Source organism: Euleptes europaea, chromosome 5, assembly GCF_029931775.1.
Source record: "Euleptes europaea isolate rEulEur1 chromosome 5, rEulEur1.hap1, whole genome shotgun sequence".
Taxonomy (NCBI): domain Eukaryota; kingdom Metazoa; phylum Chordata; class Lepidosauria; order Squamata; family Sphaerodactylidae; genus Euleptes; species Euleptes europaea.
Window position 1 is genome coordinate 113903899 of NC_079316.1, and position 12368 is coordinate 113916266.

General features: G+C 49.1%; 1 protein-coding gene across 1 annotated transcript; it reads right to left on the reverse strand.

Moving 5' to 3' along the window:
- Positions 1-214: 214 nt before the first annotated feature.
- Positions 215-7072, reverse strand: BLOC1S2 (biogenesis of lysosomal organelles complex 1 subunit 2). The gene is made up of 5 exons (XM_056850165.1): positions 6991-7072; positions 4024-4140; positions 3468-3587; positions 951-1055; positions 215-262 (listed from the first exon to the last, which is right to left on the reverse strand). The coding sequence occupies exons 1-5, from the start codon at positions 7070-7072 to the stop codon at positions 231-233; spliced, it is 456 nt and encodes a 151-aa protein (XP_056706143.1). The 3' UTR covers positions 215-230.
- Between the last annotated feature and the right edge of the window lie 5296 nt (positions 7073-12368).

The window sequence follows — 12368 nt, forward strand, 5'->3', positions numbered from 1 at the left end:
CGCGTAAGAAAAGCAGTAAAAGGGACCAGGATCTCCGAGGAGAGGAAGACGTTTTCCACCTCAGGACACCTCAGAGCAGCGTCCCTGTTCCAAGAGTCTCACCACAGGTCTGGTCGGGAGTATTTTTCATAGTACGCATTGAGTGAAGTCAGTGATGCGTTTTCTGACTGCTTGGAAGTCGGTCAAGAATTCCAGAAGGAAGAGAAGGCTCGCAACAGAAAGGGCTTCTCTCAACGTTTCTCCAGTTTTTTGTACTTTGCTTCTGAAAAAAAGCACAAACCCCCTTGTCAGCACAACCCTTAGAGCCAAACTAGACATGAGGTTGTCCTCGTAGCCACCACAAAGATGACTCTGCCATTTTGAAGTCATTACAGAAGGAGAAGAGTTTATTTCTATACCCCACTTTTCTCTACCTTTTTTAAGGAGAATCAAAACTCGCCTTCCCCTCCCCACAACAGACACCTTGTGAGGCAGGTGGGGCTGAGAGTGTCTGGCTGGCCTCAACCAGGGCCAGGGCTTTCTCTGCCCTGGTCCCTGCCTGGTGGAATAGCCTCTCCAGTGAGACCAGGGCCTTGTGGGACCTTGGAGAGTTCCTCAGGGCCTGCAAGACAGAGCTATTCTGCCAGGCTTATGGTTGGGGACAGCTATGGTTTATTTCCACTAATGCTGCCCTCCCTACCTTGCACACACCCCTCTCCTGAGCTGTTTTGTCTTGGGGATATGGGAACGCAGTGGGTTTTGCTGTGGCTTATATATCACACTAGTCGCGTCTTGATACGTGCTGTTGTTGATACAGATGTTACAGGTCTTTTAAAACTATTGTTTTAAAGGGTTTTTTTTATTGTGTTTTAGGAATAATTTATATCTATGCGAGTTGCCCTAAGCCCAGTCCTGGCTGGGGAGGGCAGATTATAAATTTGATAAAATAAAAATAAATCAGAAGGAACTACCGAGCTTCTTGGAATAAGCATCCAGCTTGTAGGCGGCCTGCTCCAAAGCCGCCACTTGCTCCTCGATCAGATTGATCTGGTCCAGGTACGGCTGCAGGCCAGCATCTTGAGAAAATAGCGGGGGGAAACAACAGATATTAGTTTCTGCTTCATGGAAAGTGAGCGGTTTATTCCACCCTTAAGTCAGTAACCTTAAAGAACACGATCAGGATACAGGTAAAGGTAGTCCCCTGTGCAAGCACCGGGTCATTGCTGACCCATGGGGTGACGTCACATCCCGACGTTTACTAGGCAGACTATGTCTACAGGGTGGTTTGTCATTGCCTTCCCCAGTCGTCTACACTTTACCCCCAGCAAGCTGGTTGCAGAGCTTTTGACTGCAGTACTGCGGCTTACCATTCTGCGCCACTTGGTAATATTTTCAAAACCACAACAAGGAATGCACAACAAGGTCCCTATTCAATCCAGGAATTCCTATGAGACAGGAATCCCAGGTCCTTATTCAATCCAGTTCTCTTACAAAGGGCGATTAGAAAGAAAGACTGATGTCGGACTGGCAGCAGCTCTCAAAGATCTTTCCTAGGTCTGTTCCTAAAAGACTAGTCACCGCAGATACCAGATACTGATCTTGAGATTTTCTGCACACAAAGCGATGACACGGGGGTCCCCAATGCTGTGCCCGTGGGTGCACCGGCACCCGCTGACACCTTTCCTGGTGCCTGCCAACTGTTTTTAGAAAGTGGGTGGTGCCAGGAGGGGCTTTTGGCCAGCAAGCGTTCTGATTAACGCTGGACGTTTGATCGGCTGTGCAAAATTTTTAAAAAACATTGCTTTGGCAGCAGCTGCCACCACAGCCCAAGGATTTTCTCTGCGTGACTGAAGGTCAGCTGCAGCAGCCATTTTGTGCTGGAGTCATTTTGTGCCTGCACCCACAGTGATGTTTCAGAATTCCAAAATGTGCCCCTAGGCTCAAAAAGGTAGGGACCCCTGCTATGACTTCTCCACAAACCTAAGTCTTCTGCTGCCCATGCTGGTAAGTTACAGAAGTCTTGCAGCGGGGGGCAATCAACTCACAGAAGCCTGTGACAGTGTGGAGAGTTTAGTGGTCCTATGTAGATTTCTGAGGGCACAAGGAGGGGGTACCAACTTTTGCTGATTTCCCCTTTCCAGAGCAGCCTTAACATCCCATGAAATGTTGCTTCTGGGGAGCAGGGGACTCCCAGGAATAGCTCAGGAAGGAAGGAAGGAAGAAGAGTTGGTTTTTATATGCTGGTTTTCTCTACCTTTTAAGGAGAATCAAACTGACTTACAATCTCCTACCCTTCCCCTCCCCACAACACAGAGGGGAGAGAGCTGAGAGAGCTCTAAGACAACCGAGAGCTCTAAGAGAGCCAAGGCTAAGATAGCTCTAAGAAAACTGTGACTAGCCCAAGGTCACCCAGCAGGCTGCATGTGGAGGAATGGGGAATCAAACCCAGTTCTCCAGATTAGCCTCGATTTCTCTTAACCACACCATGCTGGAGGTCTCCTTTGGGGGGGAACCGGTAAAAATCACCCCACATTCTCTGCACTACCAGAAACCCAGATAAAAAATGTAAAGGTCCCCTATGAGAGCACCGGGACATTCTTGACCCATAGGGTGACATCACATCCCAACGTTTACTAGGCAGACTTTGTTTACGGGGTGGTTTGCCAGTGCCTTCCCCAGTCATCTTCCCTTTACCCCTAGCAAGCTGGGTACTCATTTTACCGACCTCGGAAGGATGGAAGGCTGAGTCAACCTTGAGCCAGCTACCTGAAACCGACTTCCGCCGGGATTGAACTAAGGTCGTGAGCAGAGCTTTTGACTGCAGTACTGCAGCTTCCCACTCTGCGCCATGGGGCTCCAGAAACCGAGATACAGGACTGCTATTTCCTTGTCATGCTCTAGTCAAAGCCACAAGCACCTTAACAAAAGAAAACCACAGCATTGCCCCAGCCAATCAATGCCCACATCTTCACCGAGGAACTGACTCAATGAGAATCCGCGGAGAAGCTGCTCCACAGACATGTCTGATCCTACATCGCTGACTGTTTTTTTAAAAAGCTAAAAGGAAGGGGCAGAGGACATACCCAAGACCAAACTGGGTTATACTAAAGTGGGCAGAGAAACTGCAACAGCTCAAAACCACACGAGTGAACAAGGCACAGTTGTGGGAATATCTCGACGGGCTGTACTTCACGGATGACACGAACAATATGCACGGCAAGAGCTTCCTTTTCAATGTTTATCACGGTTGCGCTCTTTAAAGGGACTTCTGGTGAGGTTGAAGAGCTTCTTGCCTCCTTGGCCGTCCCAGAAAACCATCCAAGAAAACCCCAGCAGGGCCCCCAGTTCTAACACCAGGGCACATGGCTTCTTTGGCGCACGGCCTGGATGTACTAACAGAATCTTGTGACAGACCGAGGAGTTTGTACGCAAAACTCAAAAACATGTGCCTGATTCAAATAAACGAGTCTCTCTCTCGCCCGCCTTACATTTCTGATTCAAGTCTTTCAGGTTTCTGCTGATGTTTATAGCGATATCTTTCATTTCCAGGTATTTCAAACTCGTGAGCTTGTTCATGTTTTCCAGGAGTCTGTAGTCTTCGCTAGTGGCTTTAAATAGGAGGGAGGGTGGGGGAGAAGGAAAGAAAAGCAACCGTTTAGAGAAATAGGCATTATACAAGATGCAGTTTCCATCGTGGTAAACACGGGGCCAGCTGGTTGCTTGCCCAGCCACTGAAAACAGCAGGCCTGAAAAACCTCAGTCCGATCCAAACAAGCATCTCTAACCAATCTGCAGACACAAATTCACAAGAAACGGCAGCAATGTGGAAGCAGCGCTGGTGGTTCCAGTTCCAGCTCAGGGGCCATTTAGGGGTCACCTAACTAGAAAACCCCCCTCTTCTGTTAAGAGCCTACCCCCACCGGGGGCCGGCATCCAGGGAAGACACAAGATTTTCAGAGAACCCCGCCAAGTCGACTCAGAAGTACTCCTAGGGAAAGCATGCCTGTGAATGCGGCCTTTCTTTAAGGCTTCCCATAAACTTACCTGTCAGTTCACCTGTGAGGTAAATGGCCATTTTGTTGAACATATCTTTACAAAGTTCATTAATATCTGCCTCTGCGGGTTCAGTGGCTTCTTCTGCTGTCTCAATAACAGGATCCTCTGTGAATATTTGTAAGGACAAAATAAGGGGAAAAAAGCATTACGAAACAGAGCCATTATAGCTACAGTCACATGTAAGAACATAAGAACAAAGCCCTGCTCTTAAGAACATAAGAAAGGCCATGCTGGATCAGACCAAGGTCCACCAAATCCAGCAGTCTGTTCACACACTGTCCAACTAGGTGCCTCTAGGAAGCCCCCAAACAAGACGACTGCAGCAGCATTATCCTGCCTGTGTTCCAAAGCACCTAAGATAATAGGCATGCTTCTCCGATACTTGGAAGAATAGGGATGCATCATGACTAGTATCCATTTTGACTAGTGTCCATCGATAGTCCACCAGCAAGATGACTGCAGCAGCATTATCCTGCCTGTGTTCCACAGGACATAATAGGCATGCTCCTCTGAAACTGGAGTGAATAGGTATACATCACAACTAGTACCCATTTCAGACTAGTAGCCATGGATAGCCCTCTCATTCATGAACATGTCCACTCCCCTCTTAAAGCCTTCCAAGTTGGCAGCCATCACCAAATCCTGGGGCAGGGAGTTCCACAATTTAACTATGTGTTGTGTGAATAAATACTTCCTTTTGTCTGTTTTGAATCTCTCCCCCTCCAGCAGCTGGAAAGTGAGCAAGGCTATTATTCTTTATACACCAAGAATCTGGCGGATGGTTTCAAGCCTCTTGTCTCTTTAGAGGTTTTTGAGTTGATATTGCTCAGTTATGCTGTTATGATTCCAACGGGAAAATCGGTAATATCTTAATACAAATATTAAATATTGTGTCAGCATCGCCCTCACTGTGCTATGTAGTTTCACTGTGATGGTCTGTAGCATAACATGCATTATGCACAACCCCACTTCTTAGCAGTGATTACAATATCATCTCACTGTATAACGAAAAATCTGGTTTTGATTTGGCCTGTGCAGCCAGTCAGGTCAATGGATTTTATGTTTGAATTGTTATACGTATCTGAATTTTTATCCCCCTTCCCCTCCACTCACCTGACTAGAAACCAGGGGAGGGACTGTGGCTCAGTGGTAGAGCTTCTGCTTGGTATGCAGAAGGTCCCAGGTTCAATCCCCGGCATCTCCAGTTAAAGGGACTAGGCAAGTAGGTGATGTGAAAGACCTCAGCCTGAGACCCTGGAGAGCCGCTGCCAGTCTGAGTAGCCTTTGTTCTGGCAAAGGCTTCCATTCACTGATTAATTTTATGGGTGTAAAATGAATCCTTAGAAATTGAAAAATAAAGCACTGTTTCCTTCTTGGAAAACTTTCCACCCCACATCTCTGATTACGATTCCTTGATGCTTCTATATATGGTCTGGTCAATGTATGTTTGTATTTTCCTCTACGTGTTTGATAATGTATGCTGATTTATATAAAAAATGGAAAATAAGAAAGAGCAAAGTTATTCCTAAATATGACAAGGCCAACACCCTAATTTTCAATAAACAAAAACAATACTGATACTTAATTCTATGGCAGAAATAAGTGACGGATCCCAAGGACTAGGAGATGTTTGGGGACTGGAAAGAGATAAAGAAAACGGGCAATAAACAGAACAGTAAAAACACTGTTAGTACAAATGAAGTTACATTATAATATTGTCTCTGCTCCTATTAAGTGAACCCACCTGTGAAGCCACATTGGTGTACTACTGATTTTGGTAAGAAAGTAAAGATACAAAATCACTTGGGGACAGCCAGCACCAAAACTCACTCGGGTGGATCTAGGTCCAAATGCTACTCATACAAATTCATGGACATGCAATGGATACATGGACCCATATTACCAGCTAAGAAGAGGAAGGAAGGAAGGAAGGAGAGTTGGTTTTTATATGCCGACTTTCTCTCCCACTTAAGGAAGAATCAAGCCGGCTTACAATTACCTTCCCCACAACAGACACCCAGTGAGGTAGGTGGGGCTGAGAGAGCTGTGACTACCCCAAGGTTACCCAACTAGCTTCATGTGTAGGAGTGGGGAAACCAACCCAGTTCACCAGATGAGCCCTTGCCACTCATGTGGTGGAGGAGTGGGGGAATCAAACCCGGCTCTCCAGATCAGAGTCCACTGCTCCAAACCACCGCTCTTAACCACTACACCACGCTGGAGTAGGGGTGGCCACACACCAAACTCCCGGCATGTGGATGGCATAGAATAATGAAGTCGGGGCCACCAGGGTCATCTAGTCCAACCCCCCGCGCAAGGAGGGAAATTCACAACTACCTCCCCCCACCCACATCCCCAGTGACCTCATGCCCAGAAGTTGGCAAAAAAAAAAAAGATGGCCGTGAAAAAACCTCCAGGATCCCTTAAATAAGTATAAACAAAGCCAGAAAAAAATGTCTGAAATAAAAGTGGTTGGCTCCTTAAAAGGAGAACTGTAAGGGCAGGACATCCTTCTCCAGGCCTGTTGGCAACCGGAGCGCACAGACACCTTTTCGAGCGCCGAGTGTCTCATTTTACAAGATGATGCTCATCGCAAACCATTTTTTAAAATGATGGCGCTGATTGGAACCCCCCTTTTAAACAAAAAAATGATAATGCTCACTGCAAACCCCCCCTTTAAAAAAAAAGAGAGAGATAATGCTCACTGCAACCCCCCCTTTTAAAATAAGGCACATTGCTAACCCCCCTTTTTAAAAAATGATAATGCTCATTGCACTTTTTTTAATGATGCTAATTGCACACTCTTTCCCCCACACACACACACAATAATGCTCAAGCAGTACACAGCATATCCGTCCGCCCCATGCCAACAAAGGCACGCGTGTCGCACTTTCCACGCGTTTAGGGGTCCACACGCGCAAACGAGCACCCTCCCCGCCGCCCTGCCTTCCTTACGCTTGGCGGCTGGCGGCCGGGCCTCGGGGGCCGCCGCCGCCGCCTCCTCCTCCGGGGGCGCCGCCGCCGCTGCCGTCGCCATGACGACCAGCCCCCCACCGCCGGAGAACGAAGCTACTTCCGGGTGCGACCCGCCGTGCGCCTACTGCGCACGCGTCAGAGCTGCCCCCTGGGCGATTGGCTGCGGGCGGCTTCCGGGGTGGGCGTGGTTTCCGAACCTAAAGAAGCCCGGTGGCTTTTATTGCATCAACGACTTCCGGGCATTTTTGGACGTCCTTTTGTCCCCCATTTTTTCGAGTGGGGAAAAATAAAAGGCAGGGAGGGGGCGGGGAATCCGTTTATTTTTTGTTGCAGACGGCCGAAGATGCTGAGAGATCTTTTCTTATTGTGTGTGTGTCTGAAAGAAGGGGGTTGTGTTCACAACACCCCTGCAGAGTGGTCTATTGTTAAAATCTCCCCATCTTGCAGCAGCCGCCTTCTGAGATGGGCTGGTGGTAGAAAAGGCGCCTCGTGCGACTTTGCGAGCTAAATAGATGCAGGTTTGTTAAGATGGAAGCAGTTAGCCAGGTATTGTCAGTCAACTCAATTCTCGGATCAGAAAACGGGGCGGCAAACCCAGCACAAAGTTATCCTGCATAAATGGCCTTTAAGCCAGGGATGGGGAACCTCAGGCCCGGGGGCTGTATGTGGCCCCCGAGGACATTTTTTGTGGCCCTCGGGAGCTCCAGGGCCCTGCAGCGGAGGGGCGAGGCAGGGCAGCCCTCCCTGAGGGTGTTCCTGGGGCCATGACTTGCAGAGGCGCTGCGGCACCCTTTGGACCTCCTCTCACCGACTGACAGCTGTTGGTCGGCGAGAGGAGAAGGAAGGACGCTGCCCCCTATAGCCGCAGCGTGCAGGAATGCCAGGGCTTACTCTGTAAGCCCCTCTCGCTGCCTGTCCGCTGTTGAGCAGCGAGGGGGGGGGGAAGAGGCCCATGGCTCCCAGTGGCAGAGCATGTGCGGCCGGCGGTTGTGTGTGTGTGTGGGGGGGGAAAGGCTTTTCTCTCTCCCTCTCTTTCTGTCTCTTTCTTTGTCTGCCTCGGTCATTTTCTTTTTCCCCCTCTTTCCATTTCTTTCTCCCTCTCTCCCTTTTCCTCTTTGTCTGTTTTCCTTCCTTCCTCTCTTCCTCCCTTGCTGATCGACCGCGTGCTGCGCCCCCCTGGCACCTCGTTTGCTCGGGCCCACCGCTGGCTGCCCTCCCGCCTGGAGGAGGGGAGCGGGGGCACCCTCCAGGCCTTTTCTGCGTGGCCTCCCCTGGGGTTGCCAACCTCCAGGTGGTGGCCGGAGACCTGGCAAATCTAGCCTCTCCCCCCCACACCGGGAGATCTACACCTGGTATGGCCCCTGAATGATGTTATAAATGTGCAAATGGCCCTTGGCAGGAAAAAGGTTCCCCACCCCTGCTTTAAGCCATCATAAGAACATAAGGAAAGCCCTGCTGTATCAGACCCAGGCCCATCAAGTCCAGCCACCTGTTCACACAGGGGCCAACCAGGTGCCTCCAGGAAGGCCACAAACAAGACGACGGCAGCAGCACCATCCTGCCTGTGTTCCTTTACAGCACCTCATATAATAGGCATGGTCCTCTGATCCTGGAGAGAATAGGTATGCATCATAAGGACATAAGAAAGGTCCTGCTGGATCAGACCCAGGCCCATCCAGTCCAGCAGTCTGTTCACACAGTGGCCAACCAGGGGCCTCTAGGAAGCCCACAAGCAAGACGGCTGCAGCAGCATTTATCCTGCCTGTGTTTCACAGCACACAATATGATAGGCCTGCTCCTCTGATACTGGAGAGAACAGGTCTGCAGCATGACTAGTATCCATGGATAGCCCCATCCTCCATAAGAACATAAGAAAGGCCCTGCTGGATCAGACCCAGGAGGCCCATCCAGTCCAGCAGTCTGTTCACACAACAGCCAACCAGGTGCATCCAGGAAGCCCACAAGCAAGACGGCTGCAGCAGCATTTATCCTGCCTGTGCTCCACAGCACCTAAGATAACCTATAATCAGATCCATTGTTTCCTATCTGGATGCCTGCTGAGGGTGTGGCTTCTCAGTGGCAGGTTTAAACCATATATTTTGGCATTGTTCCCATATCTAGATATTTTGGCTGCAGATACTGGGTTTAATTTTTGGTATATGACACCCCCCCCCCCCCAAACCAGGCTGCTTTGCCATCGGGAGAGTAAGGCAGCACACAGTTTGCCTCTAGCTGCTGGACTGGGTACTGCCGCCAGTTGGAATCAAAGAAGAGCGTCCCGGACTCCTGGCTTCATCAAATAACTTATTGGAGTTTGGAATAGTGCTTTTAAAATCCAAGTTAACATATTACTATGAACAGCAGAGAAATCCTAAGGCTTATCTGGACAAGACTGTGGAAAACCGTATTGATTTCATTTTGGAACAACAAATTCCAGGACAGGAGATTTCCTCATGGTTGTTGTTTTTTAACTGTACAAAATATCATACAATAATGTTTACATCAGTTTCTAATGAAATAACCATGATAAAAATAAACCTGCCCAATGCTCAAGGATTACGTCGGGAAAGATGTCTTGGAAATATCTTATTACGATTGTCAGGGAGATCAGATGTGAATAAACTTCTAATGCTACTTGCGGCTAGAAATAAACAGATAACATTGCTAATGACAAAGTTTATTGCCGTGGTTGTTATGAATAAGACAGTTAAAATCTCTTGAAGTAAGTCTTCTGATCAATACTTTCATTATGATAAAGCAATCTTTGTTATGGGGTAGTTTATTATTATGTAAGATATTATGAAATGGATCTTTGTTATTAGGGTTGTGAATTTTTTGCTACAGCTGGCAACGTCACTGTTTGCGTTGTGATTTTGTATCTGTTGTTTGCTATGATTATAAACGTAAAGTAAGAATAAACTTAACCTGCTGGATAAGTAGCCTGGTGTATTTTGTTTTTCAAACGGATAAAACAGCACGTACAAACATACAAGCACAGGTTATTCGTGTAGGTCTGCAGTAGAACAGCTGGGTTCTAGTCCAGTAGCAACTTAGAGACCAACAAGATTTTTGGGGTATGAGCTTTCAGGAGTTAAAGCACACTTCATCAGATACTCTCGAAAGCTTGTACCCAAAAAATCTTTTTAGTCTCTAGGGGGCATTTTTCACGGTAGATTTTGCTTCTGTTTTGCCACGGACTAAAAAAACCCCACGATTTAAATGTTTTTTTCATGGCCGCGATTTATCCCCGTCAATTATCTGTAGTTTTTGTTTTTCATGGGAACAAAGTACGCTGTATTTGACAACAGTTTGGTCCGTCCCTTTTGCAGGAGGCCTCCCCTTCCAACAGGCTCATTGTTTATGCTGCCCCCAGCTCCGCCCCAACTCAGCCCAGCAGATTACCTCGGGCGGTAAACCAGCCCCAGTGCAAAAAACAAGCACCAGTCCCTCTGGTCTCCTCCATTTTTCTTCCACCCTCGCTCTGTTCTGCTTTGGGAACAGTCAGATTCCAAATTGGGGGGGGGGGGACAAGGCAGCGCTTTCCTCAAAGCTTCCCTCGATTTTCTATAGGTGTGGAACCCATTGCCCTTTAATGATAGACAGGATTGGGGGGGGGGGGTGCAGGTAATCCATGTGCCCAGAGAAGTGTTTAGCTGAAAGTGGGAATGGGGGAGGGGAGAGGAAAGAAGGCCCCTGGATTGCGCGCCGGCCATGATCCGGCCACATTGCATCGTGAGAGACAGGAGGGCTCCTAGCTTGCGCACCAGCCCCGATCCAGCCAGTGTGCATGGCGGGGGGGGGAGAGGAAAGAAGGCCCCTGGATTGCACGCTGGCCATGATCCGGCCACAGTGCATTGAGAGAGAGGAGGGAGATAAAAGCAGGCTGGCCGCCCCTCTTCAGAAGAGTGATGGGAGGGAGTTTTGCCTTGGGTTTTCCGCTCTCAGGATGCACATTTTTCCCATCCGATTTCTCAAAAATCCCCCTCCCCTCTGGGGCAGAAGGGCCAACAGCCCCTTCCCTTGAACATCCCCCCCCACGGGTCCAGCTGCCCTAGACTGAGCTGCCACCACCACCACCCCCAGCGCGCGAGGAGCACATGGCGTGGCCCTGCCGGTCTCCCCCTGGAGCCGTCCGTCCGACCTCCCCCTGGGCTTGGAGGTGTGGGCCCAGCTCCAAGGCCCATCCCGGGCGAGGGGCGGGGAAGGCGTGCCGCCTGCCCACCCGCCAGCCTCCGGGACGGAGGGAGAGAAGTGCCAGGACTCTAGGCAGGCAGGCAGGCAGCAAAAGGGGCGGCATTCTTGTCCGAGCGCGAAACTCCCCCAGCCAATCACTGTTCTTGGGGGAGGAGAAAGGAGACGTCCCGGGGAGCGAAGCAAACATTTCTTCATGGGCATCTGAGCAACAAAACACGCGTCCACAGGAAAGATCGTCTCAAAAGTGGTTTGGATTGCCTCTCTTTTAATGCGGCTTATTTTGCTCAGTGGGGGAAAATACAGATCTCCGGTGAATAACCAAAATTTGACTCCAACGCAAATCAGCGTCGAAACAGCAGCAAATCTCCGTGAAGAATACCCCTAAGCTGCTACGGGACTCGAATCTAGCTGTTGATGCAAACTAGCTATATAGCAATTAACAACTGAAGGAGGAGGAGGAGAAGGAGAAGAAGAGTTGGTTTTTATATGCTGACTTTCTCTACCACGTAAGGAAGAATCAAACCGGCTTACAATCGCCTTCCCCTCCCCACAACAGACACCTCATGAGGTGGGTGGGGCTGGCAGAGTTCGGAGAGATCTGTGACTAGCCCAAGGTCACCCAGCAGACTTAGAAGCATAGAACCATAGAGTTGGAAGGGACCACCAGGGTCATCTAGTCCAACCCCCTGCACAATGCAGGAAATTTACAACTACCCTCCCCCAACATCCCCAGTGACCCCCACTACATGCCCAGAAGATGACCAAGATGCGTTCCCTCTCATCATCTGCTGAAGGTTATAGAATCAGAATTGCTGACAGATGGCCATCTAACCTCTTCTTAAAAACCTCCAGGGAAGAAGAACTTACCACCTCCCGAGGAAGCCTGTTCCACTGAGGAACCGCTCTAACTGTTAAATTCTTCCTAATGTGAAGACGGAAACTCTTTTGATTTAATTTCAACCCGTTGGTTCTGGTCCGACCTTCTGGGGCAACAGAAAACAACTCGGCACCTTCCTCTATGTGACAGCATTTCAAGTCCATTAAGATGGTTATCATATCTCCTCTCAGTCTTCTCCTCTTCAGGCTAAACATACCCAGCTCCTTCAACCTTTCCTCATATGATTTGGTCTCCAGAAAATCTGGAGATCTGTTGTAATAACGGG

What these genes read in the sequence shown, in the direction of transcription:
- BLOC1S2 (XM_056850165.1), bottom strand. Translation starts at nt 7,072, where the DNA reads ATGGCGACGGCAGCGGCGGCGGCGCCCCCGGAGGAGGAGGCGGCGGCG. An exon ending in GAAAGACTTGAATCAGAAAT is followed by an intron (nt 1,056 to 3,467) that starts GTAAGGCGGGCG and finishes TATTTTCTCAAG; the next exon opens with ATGCTGGCCTGCAGCCGTAC. An exon ending in TGCTTATTCCAAGAAGCTCG is followed by an intron (nt 263 to 950) that starts GTAGTTCCTTCT and finishes GCTTTTTTTCAG; the next exon opens with AAGCAAAGTACAAAAAACTG.